This window comes from Macrosteles quadrilineatus, unplaced genomic scaffold (assembly GCF_028750875.1).
Source record: "Macrosteles quadrilineatus isolate MER2022 unplaced genomic scaffold, UCM_ALF_1.0 Scaffold_6__1_contigs__length_79288215, whole genome shotgun sequence".
NCBI lineage: Eukaryota > Metazoa > Arthropoda > Insecta > Hemiptera > Cicadellidae > Macrosteles > Macrosteles quadrilineatus.
The window spans coordinates 77,186,783-77,208,742 of record NW_026542599.1 but is presented as its reverse complement, the minus strand read 5'-3'; the positions used below and the strand labels follow the sequence as shown (position 1 = coordinate 77,208,742).

At 35.6% G+C, this 21,960-nt stretch overlaps 1 protein-coding gene across 3 annotated transcripts; it reads right to left on the bottom strand.

Annotated features, from left to right (window-relative positions):
• Positions 1–3,322: 3,322 nt before the first annotated feature.
• Positions 3,323–21,314, bottom strand: LOC128997213 (uncharacterized). Of its 3 annotated transcripts, none has more exons than XM_054422817.1 (7): positions 20,909–21,314; positions 20,404–20,468; positions 16,586–16,674; positions 15,694–15,820; positions 14,044–14,151; positions 4,698–4,832; positions 3,323–3,479 (listed from the first exon to the last, which is right to left on the bottom strand). In XM_054422817.1, exons 1-7 carry the CDS (start codon positions 20,943–20,945, stop codon positions 3,342–3,344), a joined length of 699 nt encoding a protein of 232 aa, XP_054278792.1. In that variant the 5' UTR covers positions 20,946–21,314; the 3' UTR covers positions 3,323–3,341. The 3 variants fall into 3 exon arrangements, with proteins under 3 accessions (XP_054278792.1, XP_054278793.1, XP_054278794.1); XM_054422818.1 differs by having other exon boundaries at positions 4,747–4,832; XM_054422819.1 differs by lacking the exons at positions 20,404–20,468; positions 20,909–21,314 and having other exon boundaries at positions 15,694–15,804; positions 16,586–16,660.
• Between the last annotated feature and the right edge of the window lie 646 nt (positions 21,315–21,960).

Here is a 21,960-nt window from a genome sequence, read left to right as displayed (position 1 = left end):
CACAGAATGTGATTGCGGACACACTATCTAGGATGTACCATTCACCCGACGATCAACCTTCTGACCAAGAGCAACCGGGTTGTGCCGTGCTCTTGGAGTTTCCACTCGCTTTCTCTGATTTCATTCCCCATCAGTTGAAGGATCCTGAGCTGGCAAAGATCATTGATGAGCTTCAAAATGGGGGAGCCCACCCCCCATATTTTCTGTCCCAGGGTGCCCTTTGCTGTCGTGCTCGTCAGCGAGGTAAACCTAAAGTTGTGCTGCCTAGTCTTCTAATCCCTATGGTCTTTGAGTATTTTCATTCTTCTCCTGTGGGTGGGCATCTAGGTATCCACAAGACCATTGCGAAGGTTAGGGAAATGTTCATCTGGAAGGGTATGGATCGGGATCTTGCTGCTAGGGTGCGTTCTTGTCAAACGTGCTCACTGAGCAAGCCCGCTCAAAACTCTAAGTTTGGTTTGTTGTCATCTGAGGTGGCGGAAAGACCTTTGGAGAAGGTTTTCATTGACTATGTAGGGCCTCTCCCGCGTAGCAAGTCAGGAAATAAGTTCCTACTTGTTTGTGTGGATGCCTTCTCCAAGTTTTGTTGGCTTTTCCCCTTAAGGAATGCCACTGCACAGCTCACCGTGCAGGTACTTCGAACACACCTCTTCCAACATTTTGGAATACCCGCCACCATTGTTTCCGACAACGGAACACAGTTTGTTTCCCATCTGTTCAAAAGAATGTGCTTTGGGCACGGAATTCGCCATGTGACTACTTCCCCTTACTATCCACAGCCTTCTCATGCTGAAAGGTTCAATCGCAATCTTCGCTCCGCTCTCATAGCTTTCCATGCTGACAAGCAGACCACCTGGGATCAGGAACTCCCTTGGCTTCAGTTTGCTTTCAATACTGCTCACCATGAGAGTCACAAGGCGGTCCCTTTCGAGCTGTTTCTAGGCTATCCGCCTAACAACCCGTTAGCGAATGTGTGGGGAATTGGCGACCTTCTGCCGCCTCCTGGTGCGGCTGATGTCAAGGCAACTTGGCAAGCGGCCAGGAGAAATTTGATCAGAGCTAGGGAATTGGTCCGGAGGAAGCACAATCGTGGTAGAATAGACAACCCTTTCCAGGTGGGGGATTTGGTGTTTTGTAAAGCTCATCCGGCCAGTTCGGCTGTGGACAAGAGAGCTGCCAAGTTGTGTCATCGGTGGTCAGGTCCCCACCACATCCTGAGGTTTTTGACGCCTGTCACGGCGGAGCTAGGAGATCCACGGACTGGAAAAGTTTTCCGGAGGTCGCACATTTCTCATCTCAAGCCCTTCCGTGGAACTCTTCCGTAGGCAATTTTCTTTCCTCTTGTGTCTGGGTGGGAAGTGCACTGGGCCAGGGAACCTGATCACTTCTTCTGTTCCCCGTGTTCTGCGAAGGTATTTCCCTCATTAAATTTTCCAGATCTGGCCAGATCAAACCCTGGGGGTGAGTTTTCCCCTCAGTTTGGAAGTCCCTTGGCGTTCCCCACCACAGACACCTGAGTTGTCTTTCGTGTCAATTTCTCATCAGGAAGTGGGGGAGAGGCTTGTTTGTTTGTCCCTTTGGAGAGGAGTGTCCTCTTTTGGGGAGGGAGGTTGAGCCGTGACTACTTTCCACCGGCGAATGTCACGACTCATGATCTATGGTCAAAGTGTTTTTGTATAGTAGGTTAGTTTGTTGTTTGCCTTGTTACTGTTCAAGCTTCACTCAATGCGTCATGTTTTCTCCCCGGTGCCGGGTTTGTCATAGGCTGCGCGACGTTCTACGAGTTAACCTCGCAGACTGATTTTCATCGTTTTGAATCGCATTTTCGTAATGTTAAAAATGCCAAGTTGTGTAAGTTTTTTAACTTGGTTTTAGTCTGCGAGGTAATGCTGCAATTTAGAGTGCCCTGCGCGCCTTTTGGGGCCCAGGAGGACTACCGTCAACCCAGGAGATGGACCATTCAACTATGGCAGAGAATCTTCCTACAACTTGGAGCCATTCGTTCGGACTCTGGGATGCTCCCTCTCTGCCCGGTTTCATCGCCCCTCCACCTAGCGACTGAAATGCCCTAGAACAGTTACCGCCTTACCGCAAGTTCCTATTGTTATTTCTTGTTAATTAATGTTTAGATTTTTATGTACTGTTAAAGATTTTTAAAGCCAATTTATCGTTATTTAAAACAAAAAAAATATTTATAGATTTATTCAGTTGTCACAATTTACACTAAAAATTTTTATTAAATTCATTTTTGGGGCCCCTAAAAATGTTATAGTTACCAGATCAAATGACAGTATTAAGAAGACATTTTTATATTTATTGTTATATATTGTTAATTTAAAAGAATTTTTAAGGTAAAAGTTAGTAACGTCTTTTTTAGCCTATATTTCGAATAATAAAAGAAATGACTGTAAGTCAGCAGCTTAGATGGGTATCTAAATTTTTTTTAAGTTTAATTGAGAGTAATTCATGTATTGTTGTTGATTTTGTTGTTGTGTTTTTTTAAATGGTAATTACAGCTCGTTTCTCTCAAATGGCGTGTTGTTCTTGAACCTCCATCCATGGTTCTCATTTTGTTAAGTAAAGTTTTGTGAGCCGCTCCTCGGGCCTGCGCATGGATCACGCTTCCATTTCGTTAGTCTGGGTGCAGGCGCGAGGGCATGGTTCAACAGCTAATTTGAATTATGCAGCAACAAATAACTGTGATACGCAATGAGAACTAACTGTCAAAGTAGGATTGTTTACAGTTATAATTATGTTTTTAATTTCATTAATAACTTGTGATATTTTGTGAATTTTTGTTAATCTATTGAATACTGTAAATTTAAAAGAAGCAAATTTTATCAAACTGTGTCCTCCCTCATTGCAAACGCAAAGATTGAATATAACTGCAATAAGCATTTGATCCTTATGCCAACCCCGTACGAAGGATGGGTACTCTGCTAGTAATAACATACAATAAGTACATTTGAATAATCAACATTGTTAAGTTTAAGTTTTTTTTTCGTTATTATATGGCCGAAATCCTGAAAAATATGGTTCCTAATTGTCATTGCAGCTTCTGTAATTTTTTCCCATAAAGGCACATAGAATAACGGAAATATCGGATTTCGACCATAAATAACGGAAAAGGCTTTAAAAAAATCAGATTTTTCCGTTATTCTATGAGGTTTTATGAGAAAAATTACAGAAAATGTGATAACTTTTGAACCACAATTTCCATACTTAAGAGATGTTTTATGTAAAATTTGGAGATTTGGAGACTTTTTCTAACAAATTCAAACTTAAAAGAAATTGTAAAATCACGGAATCAAGGGAAATAATCTAACCTCTAAAAAAACATTTTAATGTCCTCCAAAGACGATTTGTACAATCCATGGAATATATGGGATGATTTGCAGGCAAATGTCTACGGTGGAGTTGTAAGATCTTAAGACAAACCCTGCCAATCGGTCTTGGACCACCACCAAAGCTCCGGTATTCTGCAACAAAATAAAAAATAAATGTTCTCTATTTATAGTAAGCTTGGCTATTATAAAATCAATTGAAGTATGGCATGCTTTGTTTTAGTGTTGCCGGATGTGGGAATATTATTCGAACTTTGGAAATTTATAGGTTTTTTTGGGACGTATTTGGGTATTCTGATTATGCGATTATTTTATTTACTTTTATTTACTTCGTATCAGTGAAATGTAATTACTTATTTTGCTTAACCCTACTTTCAATTAATTTATTACCAAACCAACGTGTAATTACTCATTCATAGATATAAGTAAATGTCACTTACGACTGTTCACGTCACTCGTAGAACACTTTGGATATTAACAGAAAATACGTATAAAATCTCTCTTTTTGAACACAAATCATGTTAACACAAACACGAACTGTGATATAGTTGGAAACATTATAAAAACATTAGTACCCTTTAACTCATTTGAATTATCAGCTTGATTGGTTGACAATTAAAATGGGTTAAAAGAGTACTTAAGTTTTTTTTATAATTTTCATACTAATTTAGAGCTACGGTAGTGAAATGCTTTCTCAGAAAAACTAATGATTTTTTTATTTTTTATTTTAAAAAGACTGCGATTAAAATTTGTATAACTGAAATAACCAAAGGATCATAGGCTACTTTGTTTAGCATTTTACATCAAACGATACCAAATTCAAAAAGGTAAAATAAACAGCTAAGAAATCATGATATTTGGTACTGTACAGCCAGGCAAAAAGCCGTTTTAAGCAGAGGGGTTTGCCTAATTTTGTTCATAAAAAATTGATTTCTCAGATATTTATGATTCAATATTTTTAAACTTGATGTCGTTTGATTGAAAAGTTCAAATGCTAAAGTAAAAGTCAGTGTTCTATGAACTTTTTCTTAAAATCGGAAATTTTGTAGAAATTTATAAGTTATATACAATGGTTATACAAATTAAAATGTCCGCAGTTTTAAGCAGAAAGAATGTTTTATGAGTATTTTTTATGAATAAGTTTTTGACTTGATGAATTAATTAGTGCACAAAATATTATAAATATATCTAAAATAGTTTTTAAGATAAAAATTAAAACCCCATCTCACCAATGAGGCGTTAATCAAACTCTTAGTTTTAATTTTATTTTGGCCCATTAAACCTATTGCTACATTTTTGTACGTAGGTCTGATTAAGGGACATTATGTATACATCTATCATACGAGTACTAACTTGGCAAAAGCTGGGATTTGTCCAAAGCCTATGTTTTCCAAATACGCACACATTTTCAGGATCAGTCGTAATCTCTTTGCAGAATGAAGGCTCTAAGATTGTGATAGGTCTTTGTGAAATTGTATTGTAAGGAACCTGCAACACAAAGTTTTTTTTAGTGAATTTCCCCTACAGGGAAGAAGGTTAATTTACACTTTTACCATAGGTGGCACGGAAAACCTACTATAGACTGAAAACTGAACCCTAAGATAATGTACCGATTTGTCGTATTTTACGACAAATTAATATGTGTAGACGGGAACAAATAGTCAGCTGATTAGACAAGACAATAGGCAAATCATACCCACAATGCACGTGATGCGAGTGGAAGGGGGAACTGCCGGCCCAGCCACGGAGACACTGTTCGTCTGCTCAGCTCAGAGTTGCCTTCCCTTCCTGTGCGATTAGGTGAGCTAAACTTCGTTCCGTGCAAATTAAATTCATTCGCGGTGTTAGTCGGTCATTTATTATTTTCATCAAATCGTTAAGCCTATATCCCGAAGGGATATAACTGCAGCGCGAGGTGGTAATAAAATCTGTTTGAGAACAAAGTGTTATAAAGTAACTTGCCGGCTAATAGATAGGCCAGGGACACACTTACCGGCGAAGCCGCCGGACGCCGGATCCGGCGGCGCCGGAGCAAGTTGAGATACACAGGAAGGCATGGGGCAGGCCACACTTCTCCGGTTCGGCCAATCTGCCGATCCGGCGGGAAAATGCTCCGGCGAAACCGCCGGATATTCTCTACCTTGCCGGACCGCCGGATCGGCGGTTTCGCCGGAGCAGTGGGTAGTGGGGCATGGCGGGGCTATAGAATACATTAGCCCCGGGGGCATGGTGCCTTATGGATATGAACACACTTACCAGCGAAACAGCCGGACTGCCACTGACCCCACTCCTCAGTAGTGGTTCAACCCTCGAGGTTTGGTTGTTTATGATTTTAATGCAGTGTCCAAGTGGTGTATTTAGTTTTGTTTTGCTATTTAGTTCATTTAGTTTTTATTTTTAGTCTGTTTAGTTTTCTATATCATCATGGTAGATGTTGATATGGATTTACATATTATAGTTCGGCCGCTTAGAAAGCGACCTCCTCCAGCATTGGTTTAGCATTAGCGCGCAGGTCGTTTTCTAAGCGGCCGAACTTTTTTTTTATAGTTTGGTTCATGAGAAACCATAACTTTGTGATAGGTCTTTGGAAATTTACAAAGACAAAATCAAAACGAGGGACAGCAGCAGCTGGCGACAAATTTGTGCCGCACTGATTTCAGCCTTTCCAGCGTCTCATGTATGTGTTTTGTCCTTGTATTTGCACTGTAATCTTCGATAGTAGCTCGTCGAATGAGGGGACAGACATTCGAAAATAATTAAAAAACTTATTTTATTCATTTCTCAACTGTAAAAATAGAGTGTAAAAAGCTCCATGTAGCTGTCTGATCTCCAGAATAGGATGCACTCAAACAGTTCGGTGGTGTTTTCTCTTCCTTCTGTGGTGGATCAAACACAGCAAGGCCAACTTTTGAGGTCTTGACAGCTCCATTTCTAATACTAAACTGTACTAGAACTGTACTAGTGTAATACAAAACTCATTCAGAGTTCATTGCACTCTATTTATTGTCGCCGGCTCCGGAAAAATAGTTTTTGCCGGAACAAGTGTGTTCTGACCCTCAACCTCCGGCGGATCCACCGGATCCGGCGCTCGGCGGTTTCGCCGGTAAGTGTTTCCCTGGACTAATACAGACCGCCATTGGAAATTTCACGTTCGAAACCAATCAATCGCGTTTTTTGGAATAGCTCACTTAATTTAGTTTTGCCATCCTACCCCCTGTGTGTTATTAAGTGTCGGACGTCCAAATTTGTAAGTAATCATTGTTTTATATTGTAATAGTTATAGTTTCAGTGAGTCGCACATGTGTAAAATTTTCCCGTTATAGTTTGTTATATCTTGTTATAAAAGCACATGTTTTCAAGATCAAGTTCAAATTGAAAATTTTAGTATCCATTTTTAGCAAGTCAATCAGTATTATATAGCAAACTGTGATTATCTTATTCTATCGAACTAATTAAATTGTACAGGGTTTTATATTTGTATTTAATGTAAATTGTAAATTATTTTATTGCTACATATTCGTAAACAGAGTTATTGTTTAATTTTGCTACAATATTCAATCGAATATTAATTAAGAGTGCAACAGCCATTATTTTGATTTTGGGGAAATAAAGTAGTATTGAAAGTTGAGATATGCAGCAGGTTCGACTAGACACGGAAGTGTTAATTGGGGTAGCGTGTGTTTGATGATAGATGAACCACCATAGTACTCTTTAGCAATAAAATCATTAGCAATCTTTCATCACATTTTACTGCGTTCAAACTGAAATACTGTTTAACCAGGTTGGACTACGAGACATGCTCTTCACTTTTTAAGTCGTTGGCCAACGAAAGGATTTGCAAGTACTGGTCATCTCAAATTAACGTAAAATTTCACACCTCAGTTGACATATTTGGAGTCGGTGTGTAACCGTGCCACACACTTCTCTCTCAAGGGGTACATTCACAATAAAAAAAAATATATTTATGATTCTTGCACTCAGAATCTGAGATCTGACGCACATTTATTGTTATTAGAGTCAAAAATAATACATCCTTTTTTGATAATCCATATATCGGCTGTCATTCTTGTCATTTTGGGTCAATAAATAGAATTGTTATACATTTTATAGTTCTTAATATCCTTGGTATTTCATTATTAGCATTAAAATTCATTCAATAAAGGTTTAGTGAAATACAGTAAACAAAAGGCCACTACAAAAGATTCACATTGAAAGTGCAACACTAGATTTAGTGTGGTAGTGAGCAAAGTAAATTCAGTGTACTTTTAAGATCTATTTCAGCTTGGAAGAACGTCAAGCAGTATCAGGAACGTCCCCTAAGGATCTCTGGGAATAATTTTATTCTGCAGGGCCCACAAAACTTCCATTTTAACATCAAGCTTCCATCACTGCCAAACGCTCTGTTGTTTATTTTATTAACTAGTTCTTCCAACCCAGGGGCAACCAAAATTTGTAAAGAATCAATTGTGGTAGAGTCAAGGAGAGTAGCCCAAGTAGCAAAAATCGTTGGCAAATCGTTGGCCCAACGTTTCTGTCGATCGTTGGCCAACGGTATGTTTTGGCACTCAGTCTTACGGTTGGCCAACCAACCAATTTTTGCAGAAGGGCCAACCATCCCATTGGGCATAAACATAAAAAACACAAAATAATAAAGATTTTGTATGAAAAGCATAATTATGAGTTGAGTAAATTGATTAAATAGTTCATAAAAACTTATTTTGAAAATAAAATGAGATAAAATTTTTTGGCCGGGACGGGTCTCGAACCCGGTACCTTCGACTTGTGAGCCTCATGCCTCACCTCTGAGCTAACTGTGCTTGTTGATTAAGAGTGTTTTCAAGTGGTGAAAGAGTAGCCGACAGGTGCAATGGTCACAATAATTAATACTTTATATTTTTGATGCTGCAGTATAATATGATTCTGTTAATCTGTTTAGGCCTCAAGTAGTTGAATTGTTTTTCTGGTAGTTGGAGAGGATACTAGTATTTGAATATAGATTATTTAATTACCATTAGATTAGTAGGCTACTGTTATAAAATTGATTGTTTTATAATTAATAATCTTTTCTCTATAACTATTAAAAACTTGCTTAAATAAGTTAAAGAATATTTAAAAAAATGAATTATAATAATTATTATATGTTAAGCAGGTGTTCCCCACTGTATCTAGTATCACAACATCATCTGACTACATTCATTATTGATCCAAATTTTTACAATATTTGTCTTATATTCTGCTGCCATAACATTTATGTACTTTTAAATAAATCAATTTGTTAAAATTCGTTTTAGAATGTTTTATACTTAAACCCAACGAATGCCCAACGAAGGCCCAACGATTCTTTCCTTTGTAGGGCCAACGAATACCAGTTTCCGTTGGGCCAACGTTGGCAAATCGTTAAAAATTCTGCCAACCATTTCCCAACCGTGCCGACCATTTCCCAACGTTGGGCCAACGATGTGTGCTACTTGGGAGTATATATATTTAAATATATAAGTTGTAAGTTGTAGGAGAGAGATGTGTATTTTTCTTTACAATAACCATATTTTTTGTCATGAAAACCTCATTTCCGTAAACATAAATAATTTTTGTGAAATGACATGCTTTTAGGTGAGGTATTATTCATTTGTAAATATTTTTGACGTACTTGATCTCCTGGACGATTGCGTGTGATGTGTGTACGTGTGTGTGTCTAACTGTATATGATGAGTCCTGGATATCACCAGAAAAATAAGGGTAGATAAAGCCCACAGCAATATATTTACAAACATAAATCTATATTTATAAAAGAGGAAGTTTGTACATATATATATATATATATATATTAACGTTATGGACTCCAAAACCGCTTGACAGATTGGAATGAAACTTTCAGGGATTATTAAGCATTATTCAAGGATGGTTTGTGTAAAGTTTGGTGCAGATCCGTCGAAAGGGTTCCGCCCCAGTGGCTCTGAAGTTTCCCATGTTAACCTTATGAGTACTTATATTTAAATGGAATTAAAGAATCTTAACAGCTGGCTAAACTAAACAATTTGATTCTGTGATGTTCAATAGCATTAAAAAGTTAATAGGTTTACCAACAGGGTACAACACTATTATTTTTTGACATATATGACAACAGCTAATTTGGAATTAAAAGGTGAGTGAGCGTAGCGAACGAACTTCAACCTGGAGGCGAGTTTGCGTAGTGAACGAGCTATACCTGAAGGCAAGTGAGCGCAGCGAACGAGCTTCTACCTAAAGGCGAGTAAGCGTGGCTAACGAACTTCAACCAGGACGTGATTGAGCGATTCGAAAGAGCTTATCTTGAAAATGAACGAACATTTGACATAAACCCCCATTAGGACAGGACGACGTCTATCGGGCCAGCTAGTAAAATTTATAAATGTAGCAAAATTTACTATTCAAATCGAATAAAATAGATTTTTTGACATAAATGTCTCATGCAAAAACTCTTAACATAAAAACAAAGCTTATAATGTAAAATAAAGTTTGAATCTGTAAAAATGAATGTTGCTAACCTTATAAATCATGTTATCAATTTTCCACAGTCATCGAATATAATTTTTGTACAATAAAACTATAAAAAAAATCATATTCGTGAGTGTGGCAGATTGCGTGAAAATATAATAATAATGTCTATGGTTCTTACCGTCAACGCAATCAGGGGTAATATTCCACTACGGCCGTTTCGGAGATGACTCCATCGTCAGTTGCGTAGTGGTACACTAAACTATAGTCTTGTCACATTTAACACGAGTTTTCTTCATTTGCATTGCGTCAAGGGTTGAATAAATAATACACATATATGTACAGGACGGACACACGAAAACACGAATACACGAAAACATTTAGAGCGCGTGCACGGCTTGAAAACTGACGACCGACATAACTCCATTACCAGGATATGAAGGTTTATTGCCAGATATTCTTTTATCATCACATAATATAATATGAGAGAACACACTATTCACAGATTTTGTTAGCACTACCCACGCTATGTAACTGGTTACCAATGCTGGTTTTAGGACCCTGTCAAGAGGGGGGGGGCTAACCGGGGTGTTCTTCACCAGGGGGGGGGCTTGAGGGTCCTCCCCCAGAATATCTACTATTTTAAAGCCGCTTTGTGGTTTTTAAAGCCAGTTTAACGTCTAGAACTGAGTCCGAGAACCTCCGTTAAGTTTTTATGACGGAATGTAAGTTTAAAAATTATTACGGAATGTAAGTTTAAAAATTATTACGGAAAGTAAATAAAAGAAACGTCTTATAACACTTAAAACATATATTTACGCTTATACTGTTACTCACAAGACGGTAAATATACAAAAAAGATGGTAAGTGGTGATCAATTTCGATTGGACACTCCAATCATCATCAGACCCAATAGGCGAATGACAAGAATCTTGAATGGCGTCCCTACTTATACCCTATTGGCTACCGGAAGCACCGGCCAATACATTTTTATAAGTACAACTGGAATCAAAATGTATTTGTTCATTAATCAACCTATTTCTATCTTTACATTTTTCCTTATAAATATACAATAATTCTTCCCAAGCATTCATTACATATCCTTTCTTACAATTCTTTAAAATATCTAGACTATCCTCCATTTTTCCTAGTGAGTGCCCATTTTGTAACAGGTTATAATAAAAATTATTATTTCCAGGGTCCAATGTGGGTGGGGGGGGGGAGGGGGCGATAGCTACCTATATCCCTTACTTGGAACCGTCATTGCTGGTCATTTAGTACTTCAAACATTATTGTGTTACGTAGAAAGGAAATGATATTATGATTTGTTATCCAATAGAAGCGTTCGATATATTTTTGCTCAGGCGACCGCGCCGGTCGCCGCGCCGGCGGCCCAGCCGTTTTCGTCACAGCCGCCAATGCTGCCAGTTCTCTGTTGTTTTCAATCTAAACACTTGCCTATCTTGAAAATATATTTAAAAATAAAAAACAAAGTTTTTTACTTAGTTTATTATTTGATTCTTTCTACAAACAATATTTTAGTCTGATATTGTATTGATATTTTTTATCAGTCTCAATTCCTAGTGAAACATAGTAACATTTAGTGTAACAGACATAAAAATCAGCAATTAATTTTACATGACAAAATATTATACACAACATTATAACATATATCTAACATATGACAACTTTATATTGTTATAAATAAATTGTTATATTGTTTCGTTAGTTCCACTACTTGGCCAGTATGGACCATCTGAAGACCAATAAGTTCCTCATGGCGCATATTACACAATCGACGGAGGCTACATAATACACCACATTAAAAGGATTCGCTTCGGCACATACATGCAGATGTGCAACCATTACTCCTCAAATTTGTTAGGAGAAAATATGGCCAATGCAATATTATTTTTGACGGGTATGAGGAATCAAGCACCAAATACTCTGAACATTAAAGAAGAACTGGATCGTTTGCTTCCGTTGATATGATTGTAGAGGATGATTTAGTAATACCGACATTTCAAAAAGTGATCCGTGCTAATCCCACCAACAAATCAAGATTCATTGCACTATTAAGTATATACCTCACAGCCACGGGATGCCAGGTCTCTCAAGCTACATCTGACGCAGACACTCTCATTGTTTCAACAGCTCTGCATATTGCCCCTACCAAGACTCTGGTACTAGTGGGACAAGGCACAGATCTTCTTGTATTGTAGATTACTTTCGCTGGATGCAACGTATTCATTCTCATTCCTGCCAAAGGAAACAAACCTGAACGCATTTTCAATATTGGGAAACTGCAAGAGGGTTTAGGCGAGTTACGACATTTTCTTTTCCTGCTACAAGCATTCAAAGGTTGTGGTACAACCTCTGAACAAGGGAAAGAAAGGAGCTTGGAAGAAGCTCCAAGACAATGCAGGACTTAAGGAATTCGTCAGTATTATATATTCCATGAAGATACTGAAGATACATGAAGATACTCCTCAAGACGATACTGCAGCAGCTGGGGAGTACTTCTTTATCAATACTTTTCATTGAAATGACGACCATAAAAAGTAGGTATTTTAAGCCAAGTATGAATGGAGATGAGTGTAGGATGAGTGTTACGATCTTGTAGTCTTGTGTGATCTTGTTGTCTTGTGTTGTGATCTTGTAGTCGATCTTGTTAGTGACTAAGGCCGACATGTTCCTTAGACACAGCTCTGTGTCTTAAGGCTATTAATTAACAAATTAACATCCCATACAGCTAATAGCAACTAAGGGAACTACAGTTTATAGGGGAATCCGAACCTCATTTTTACCTTGGTATTAACTAATTGGTGTAATTATCAGGATGATAGTTCTGTAGTGAGTACTACGACTATCCGCAGAAGTTCTGCGGATAGTCGTAGTACTCACTAGTGCGGACGTTAATCCACACCAGGGAGTATCGTATACACAGTTCATGCAGGCAATTGCGAGAAGTATTGTTTGTGCCGAAGAAGCGCCTTATCCTGGTCTCAAATGTGCGGACACTGTGCAGGAGTTGGGTGCAGTAATACACTACCAGTTATTGAAGATGAACTTGAACACCTGTAAATCTAGTTGTAATGTTAACTATTGATTGATCCAGACTACTATATCCACAACGTTAAAAAAACTTTGGAACTTTATGGAAAATGTGACAAACACGACCGAGTGCCGTTGAATTTGACTATTGAAATTGACTGAGTGAAAATGTGGCAAAAGTTTATACTGGTTCTTGAGTAGGATAGCCAAAATATTTAGGTAAACCTTTTTAGTGTATTTGAAAGAGGGTGTTATGCTCTACAATTTGTATTCACAGTTTTTTTATAACAGCAAACCAAAAGGATACTTGGTGAAAAATGCTAATTAGAAGTTACAATATGTCAAAATAAATGGGTTTTGAATTAGTAAAGAAAAGTAAAAAAAAAAAAATAAAGGAAGACATTTTTAGTGAATTTTTCCTATGGGGAAGTAGCTATTACCGTAGGTGGCACGGTAATCATTACAATACATCTTCTAGTACAAGAAATTATTCCCCCGAATAGACTATAGATCCATGATCGGGGGAAGAGTTAAAAATATCAGCAGTCTAAAAGTATTGTAAAGATTGTTCTAAGTTATTGCACTTTTTAATTCTAAGCACAGAAATTCAATCAATCTAAGCTCTAAACTAAATAATTGTATTACAACAAAAAAACACGTTAAAAAATATACGTCCGTGGACGCGATAACTTGAGTAATTTTTGCCCGATTTTGATGAAGTTTGTTTTAAAGGTGTAAGGCGGGATAAACTTGAATGAGTTCGCGAACCAGCATGATTGGAACATGGGAACGGGGGTTTAAGGGGGGGGGGGTTTATGGAATAAAAAATGGGTTTTCTGCTCATTTTTGACCCTCAAAACAAAAAATTCCCAATTTCTCTCTAGATCGTTTTACTAACTACTAAACTATAAACATAATAATAGGGTGTTCCATAAGAAATTTCAAAGTTGGCCGCCATATTGGAAAATGGTAACTGAATTTCGGAAAACAAAACTCCTATTTTTAACTGCCACAAAAAATTAAGGAATGTTTAAAGCTTTTAATTAAGCATTTAAGCTTTTCTATAATTCTTACCGTTTTCGATATGGGAAATCCACTAAAAATAGTTACAACGTTGAAAATACTTTTAAGAGAGATAACTAACGTTTTGAAAACAAACAATGTTAACAACCTGAATACAAGGCCACGTAGACTCCCAGCCGATGTCTCCTGAAGAGGGTGTACGCGGCAACATCGTCACTGGCCGGGTCTTTCCGTTGAATTTGAATTTGTTAAACACCTGGAAGTATGAGTACAGTTGTTAGTTACTTCGCAAGTTATTCTACAAATCTATAACCATCAATCCAACCATTATCAAGCCTGAAATGACACGGTCAAACAGGGTCACATAGGGTGCCATGGTTTCTGTTGTTTTGCCGATTATGGTTTGAACTATCAGAACAGAAATGTTTCTTATAAATCCCTAGGCATAGATGATTACATTTTTATTTTGGCGTTTTTGCCATCTTGAAGTTTGTTGTAAGGGGATGGTATAAAGCCACTCAATCTCACATTCTCGAATACCCATGAGGGAAGGTGGGTTCTCCCGACAAACGGTTAAAGGTTACTTATCCGTCGTCAATCAATTATTATATTGATTTTAGTAGATTACTAGTTTCGGGGTTATAACCCCATTTTCCAATTTATTTAAATTCCTTCTCTTCAAACTTGAATTACTCAGCACTTGAAGTTGTAGAATTAAAAAAAAACACTTTACACATAACGAATAAACACACACAAACACAAAGAGAGATTTACTTTTACAAAATGTACAATACACGAGGCCGGCCAAGGAAAAACCAGGGTCAAAAGGATTAGAAAATGGGGTTAAAACCCTGAAACTTGTAATCCACTAGAATCAATAGGATTGATTGATGACAGGTCAGTAACTTTATTTATGTTATTTAATCAATCCTGGAGGCTTGTTATAAATAAAGTTTAAATATAAGGGATGTTATATGGGAAACACCAAGTTATTAATGCGACGGAAACATAAGATATAAGGTTAAGGTTGCAAGACTAAGTAGATAAATAAAACACTTATAATTTAAGATGGTTAGAAAGGTCTTGCACACTTGAAGTACGATTTCTACTTTTCCCCATTTTTCATTAGTATGATATCGTAAAAACATCAATGTTTTATTAAATTTTAAAATAATATATCGTACTATTGAATTGGAATACATTTTTATTTGAAACAGTTTGAGTTTCCTGTTCATTTAAATAATTATAATCTCAAACTGACACAGCATTACCACGTCTTATAACGGGGTGAAAACAATAAGAAAAAATCGTACTTATATTCGTTACTTCAGAAAACTGTTTAGTACAGTGTTACCACCACTAATTAAAGAACACAGGAGTTTCTACAGTTAGTAGTATCTTTGACTTAGACATTTCATCCTCAAGTTAAATTTGTAGCCAGATTTTTTATCAAACTCATCGTAGTTGATGTTAGCCACCTACAGATTGTGCTGAACTAATAATTACTAAATTCTGTCAAATACACAAACAAACAACAAGTCAAACTTAGGGGATGACTTCTGGCAAACTATAGCAACTGTTATGATCCATCACCAAAACATGGCCAGCAACAACAAAAATTGTAAAATAGAATTTTAGACACTAGCGAATTCTGTGACTGTACGTCCTTTTCTCAAAAAAACTAAAATGGCGACAGCTAATGATGGAATGATAACTATAATGGGATGTCTACTTCAGTATCCAATAGTCAATGATAGCATCTACAGAGAACAAGAATGGTATACTTTCAAAATCTAACCTTTAACAAGATGAGATGACCTGAGCTACAAGGGGGGGACGTCACTAGCTGCTGAACTCTGTGTGCTGATCCCCGCCAGAGGGGAGCTCTCGTGGCGGCCCTTACAATCACCTTATTGGCAGAAGCACTGCGGATCAACCTTGCTTTGTTATAGGATGAACAATAACTACTCGAAATCCACGAAGGCTCAATTACTTCATTAAAATTTCAACCCATTGGCAAAGTCCTATCATAGATAAAACAAGGAGTATGTTTTGGTACAACGTTTCGTTGCATCACTGTCAGTGGCAGTGAGAGGTTATAAACAAAAACCTCTCATTACCAACATAACTCTCTTAGGAGTTATGAGTAGTGATTATTAGTAATTAAAAATGGTCAAAGGTGTACGTAACTCGCGTAAATAGTGTTAACGACACTCAGAAGTTTTTAAGGCATTAGCCAAGGCTCGTACCTTAAATTTCTACTCGTGTCGTTAATACTACGAAATCGTTGCGTAAACTACTATTACGTACGTTCAGCATGAAGCTATACTTTTTAGTTCATTGGTACGTTAGGAAACAAAAATAAGACCATATTTTTTTTAAAAGAAACTTATGATTCAAACTTAACACTCTCACTACCGGGTGTCACGAGTTTATAGTATTAGCGGATTGTGATAGTCGTTAAGGATCCTAATTAACTGAAGAAACATTTTTTTAATAAAAATTATCTTGTGTTAGGAAACATTTCCTCAATCTTGTACATAAAATTTAAATGTGTGCTAGAAATTCATCATAAGTATACAGTTTATTGGGAGGGGAAGTTTTAGGAACGCTGTACCCAACTGTTTACTTTTACTAATTATTAGTTATTAAATAAATCAATACTTTGAAAAGCACGTTAAATCCCTTACTTCTGAAGACAGGAAGAGACGGCTGCTACCCAGTACACATTGATGATTGCTCCTGTACATTTGAAGTCACTGTCCACCTCAACAGATACCTAAAACAGACAGTTCGTGGGACAACAGTTATAATAAACAGAATAAACAGTTTTGACACCCCTTTATACCCCTTTTTATACATCGCTAGACGTATTTGTAGTGGTTAATGTTAAGAAGAGAGTGATACAATTATGGATAAAAATGTCAATATATATAATAGATTATTGAATCGGGTATGTTCTATCCAAAAACGGTTTAGTCCACCCGTCCGCTGTTTACCACGTAAACATTGTCCTACAAAAAATAACTTCCTGGCATTATTAAAGTGTTTATCGAGTTAAAATAAACTGTAAAATATTTACAAAGATCCAAACTATGCACGGGTTCAACTGAAACTTCGTAACTGTTGTTTTAAGTATTTACAAAATCATTTTGAAAATCCGTAGATTAGTCTTTTTCACATACAATTTTATCTCCTAAATAATAGCTTTGACTATTACCACAACTAGAAATTCCATCCCCATGTTCAATTTGTAGAAATTTTTTTAACCATAATTGTCGTAGTTGATGTGAGCCACCGACAGATTGAGCTGATCTAAATTACTGATTTCTGTCGAATACACAATCTTTTTTAACAATTGGAACTAATGGAATGACTTATTGTGAGCTATAGCAACTGTTATGACCCATCAACCTGGACACCAACAAAAATAAAGTAGAAAATAGTGTTTTAGTCACTATCACATTCTGTGACTATCTCACACAACTACGTTCTTTTAAAAAGAAATTGGCTACAGCTGGTCCATATAGATGGGACGTCTAAATAGTTAAGAATTATTTTTGCTACCCCAACTGCAAGCTCTGGTATGTTAAGAGCACATCAAGCACATAATCATTGGAAACAAATTAGTTTTAGAATGTTGAGAGCTTGAACAGTGGAGGCGTGTTCAAAAACCCCTTAAGTCCAGAAAAAACAGACAAAAGGATTATACAAAGAAGTAACTGTAGATAGGTATAAGCTCATTTAAATTTCCGATCTATAATATTAAAACGTGACAGGGGTTTTTTATTTCACGATTCTGAATCAACCACTTGACAGATTTTCATGATTTTTGTGTTAAAAGAAAGATAATTTTAAGAACTAGGGAATGTCGAAGCCATAATTTTAGTTTAGGGTCCCAGTTTTTTAGAAATTAAGTTTTAATTTTTACAAAGTCTAGCAGCCGACGCTAACGTTCTAGACTATAATTAATTTGCTTAACGTAACAGTTGTAAACATTCAACGTTTGTGACACAAATTCAGCATTTGGATCAAAATGAAAAGACATACTAAGGGTTGACTTATTTATACTATGTGTAATACTGATCATTGATACGTTCAATTCTTCGGTAAGAGGATGACAGATTAAATTATTTTGTAAAGCAATCTTTGATTTGTTTTAGTGTCATATAATTTGTTTAACTAACAGCTGGTTGAATATAAAATATTCTATAAAACTATGAGGTTAGTTTGTTTACTCTGTGATTTTGTCATTGATTATAGAAATTAAGTAAGATTCTATAACCATTGCTGTATACGAACCAAAGCTCACAATTCTTGAAAAGAAACTTATGAAAATGATTTTACTATTTGACTTTTTGAGGAAAGGTTGGGAAAGTAACAACGATCACAAGTTTTAATTCATCTTGGTAGCTTTTTATTTACAATAAATTTGGAACTGCTTAAACTAAGCTTGAATTAGGAATAGACATATTGATATAAATGTATTTTTAATGGACTGCTCAACTCCCGTACGTAGGACGGGCCAACAGCTCGTTTATTTAATTTGTAGTACTGGAGAACCGAGCCATGGTTCGGTATAATACTTTATTTCGATTGTAAAAGCAATATAACGATAAAACTCACATGTTTTACAACTAATTTTGGTTTTTATTATTTAAGTTCCAGTGGAATTTCAATTTATTATAAATACAGCTGTCAAAGTTGTGTAAACTTAATACTTAATACTTCTCAATGAAATGGCGACCATACAAAATAGGTATTTTAAGCCAAGTATGAATGGAGATGAGTGTATGATGAGTGGCACGATCTTGTAGTCTTGTTAGGCAGAAAAAGAGTGCATACAAATTTGAAAACCAACCCTTAAATAAATAAGAGTGAAACATTGAGTTGATACCAGTGTACTCAAACGTCACCAACACGAAACACTCATCACTCATCAACACTGACTTGCTCTAGGCATATTTCACTTTTCAACTAATAAAAGCAACACTCTAAAAGTAAGAACAAGAACTGAATTTAATCATAACAGAAGAAATACAAAATGTAAACTACAAAGTTGAAACTGAAATCTATAAGAGTTTCATCAAAAGAGTCAAAACTGAACGATGTTACGTTCTGGTTTATTGAAGGTTTAAGGTTCTGTTCATGCAGTTGTGTGATTTAATTGAACTTGTTTAGAAGTATAGCTTGTTGATCGAAAATCTTTGGTTAATAGTAGATAGTTCTTTTGTCATGATAGTATGTAAAATTAAATGTTTATCCTGTAGAAACGTGTATGAATAATTTAAAATGTTGCATTCTTCGCCACTAAAGCATATTTCTGTTTTAAAATAATAAAAGCGATACTTAAAAATGTTTGAACAAAAACTGAATTTAATAATAACAGAAAAAATACAAATACCCCCCTGCAGCAAACCTGCCGACTGAGCAAATTTCCATTCGCCTGACTTGATTTTCAATTAATCTATTAAATTAACATTTATGTTTAACGAGTAGGTTTGTTCCTACAGGAAAACTAATAAAGTGTGTTTTTATTAAAATATTAATAGCTTAGTATAAAATAAATAAATCTGCCAAGTTTAAACAAAATATATCCTTAAACAAGCCAACTATAACATTTTACAATATTCTCCATAAGAATATTCTGAATAAGTATGGGAATTTTAAATAAACAATTTTTTGAATTTTCTCCGTAACCTATAACCGTACAAAAACACGTTGATATACTAAATTATTTGTTTTTTAAGCTCTTTAAAAAGGTCCGGAGAAAAATTGATAAATTTTATGTTTTAAGGGGAAAAAAATGAGAAAACCCCATTTTACCCCATAAAAACCTCCGTTAAACCCCGTTCCCATGGTCCGTTCATGCTGGTTCGCGACCTCATTCAAGTTTATCCCGCCTTTAAACCAAATTTTATCAAAATCGGACAAAAATACTCAAGTTATCGTCTTCACGGACATATATATGTATATATATATATATTATACACATATATAAAAATTTACCATGAGACCTATGGTAATAGCTACTTTACCTATAGAGAAATTCACTAAAAGTAAACATAAACATTTTACAGGTGGTTCAGATAATTCTTGTTCAAGTGAGTCAGGTAATGTGAATATATTACATCTGTTTCCTCTATATCAAGTTATCTTAAGTACTGTATTTTATAATACATGCCAGTATTCTGTGGATGGCTTGTTATAAACACATGTTGCAATTCTTTTGTTTACTTTTTACTTGTTATTTTGTTCAACCAACATAGTTACTTGGCAACCTATAAGGGCAATGAAGAATTTTTTTAAATTTTCAAATGAGTTGTGTAGCGAAATAAGAATTTTTCTGTTGCAGTGGCTGTTGTCAATCACGTTTCTTCCGCTGGATTTCGAGATAAATATTAAAGACATACATACAGACATTACTCGTATGAGAGTATAGGACTATTAGAGCTACTTAAACGTTAACAAAAATGATGTCCAGTTATTAATACAACAAAGTACTTACTTGGTAGGGAATTCTTCTTTTGGAGTAGGAGTTTACATTTTTACATTCAGAGGAAAGTATTTTCCCTATAACAAAATAAAACTATGTTAAAAAAAACAACATATCTAACGTATACTTTGCTCATTAGTTTATAATTATTTCTATAATTTACTTTTATGATCACTTTCTTATGTTATTTTAAATAATTTATTATTAGCTTTTTTAATTAAATGAGCCACTTCTGGAAATAAAACCAAAACAGGAAAACTGCACTGTTAAACATACGATTGTGTAAACTTGGCGAGGTAAAGCCAATGTTATCACACATTCAAAATATTTGAAAACATATCTCTGCTGCAGCTGCAATCCTTTTCCTGGCTGAAGAGGACATAGTCCTAAAACAGCCTCAGCCCAGCCCAGTAGGGTTTCAGCATTGACTATATAACCACACTGGACCGGAACGTCACGAGAACAACAACAACAAGTCCTACTAATTTGTTTTACAACTAATTAATTATAAACTTACCTAAAAGGACCAGAATTAGTAATCTTGAGAAATTCATTTGTATTTCAGTGCATTGGTTATCAAACTGTTTGGACAAATTTAATCGATTTTAAAATTGTTCTGCTAATAGTTTCTGTTTCACTTGACTCATCACCATGCAAGTTAATCCTTAACACTCTTGAACTTAAAAAAAACTGTTACAATTCCTTTGCATAAGCTATTAAGAGTTAGTTTAAGAAATAAATTTTATACCAATAACGGATTTTAATTTAATTTATAGTCTCACAATAAAGAACACATTGTTGGACTCCTCACTGTTACTGATCTATTTTGACCTCTTTTCACTATAAATGATATGTGAAAAAAACGATGTTACTCTTATATCATAGTAAACTGAAATTTTAAACTCACGTGAACATACCACTGCGATATCAGAGGAAGCACTGAAACAGCAAATCCTTTAGTAGTTTAGTGTTATCTTCTCCTGATAACATTCTATAAATATAAACAGCTGTACAGTAATGTGGCTGTTCTATTATGTGGCTATATATACAGTACGGAAAGTAAATACAAGAAACGACGTTTCTTTTATTTACTTTCCGTAAATTTAATACAATTTAATGATGCTGATCAAGAAGTTATTTATATATACAGTATAACGTAAAAACCATTATTCCAAAAATGTCAAAACTGGTTTTAGTAAAATAGTTATGATACAATGACAATGCTAATTCAAAATAAATAAATAATCTTCTATAATATTATATAAAAATCTAATGGTGTCTGTCTGTATGTGTATTACTAATAGGTGCAAAAACTACTGAACCAACTGGGCTTAAATTTTACTAAAATATAGCTACCATTTCAAGGACCATTTTAGGACTGTTCACACTTCGATACTGACCGTGGGCTTTGCCCCTTTGGCTTTAAGAGTTCCGAGGTGAGGATTTAAAAAGTAAATATTAATTGGTCTCCGTGGCTGCAATGGCAATACTCATAAAGTTTACATTTGCTTTGACATTTCAATGTAAATAAGAAGAACGGTCAAATTGCATATTTCACAATTTAAAACA

Bases quoted from the DNA above. Each gene is read 5' to 3' on its own strand.
- LOC128997213 (XM_054422817.1), bottom strand. From the start codon at position 20,945: ATGAATTTCTCAAGATTACTAATTCTGGTCCTTTTAG. The intron at 15,821-16,585 runs GTAAGGGATTTA...GTTGATCCGCAG, and splicing joins GTCTCTTCCTGTCTTCAGAA to TGCTTCTGCCAATAAGGTGA. The intron at 4,833-14,043 runs GTTGTTAACATT...TTTGTGTTGCAG, and splicing joins CTACGTGGCCTTGTATTCAG to GTTCCTTACAATACAATTTC.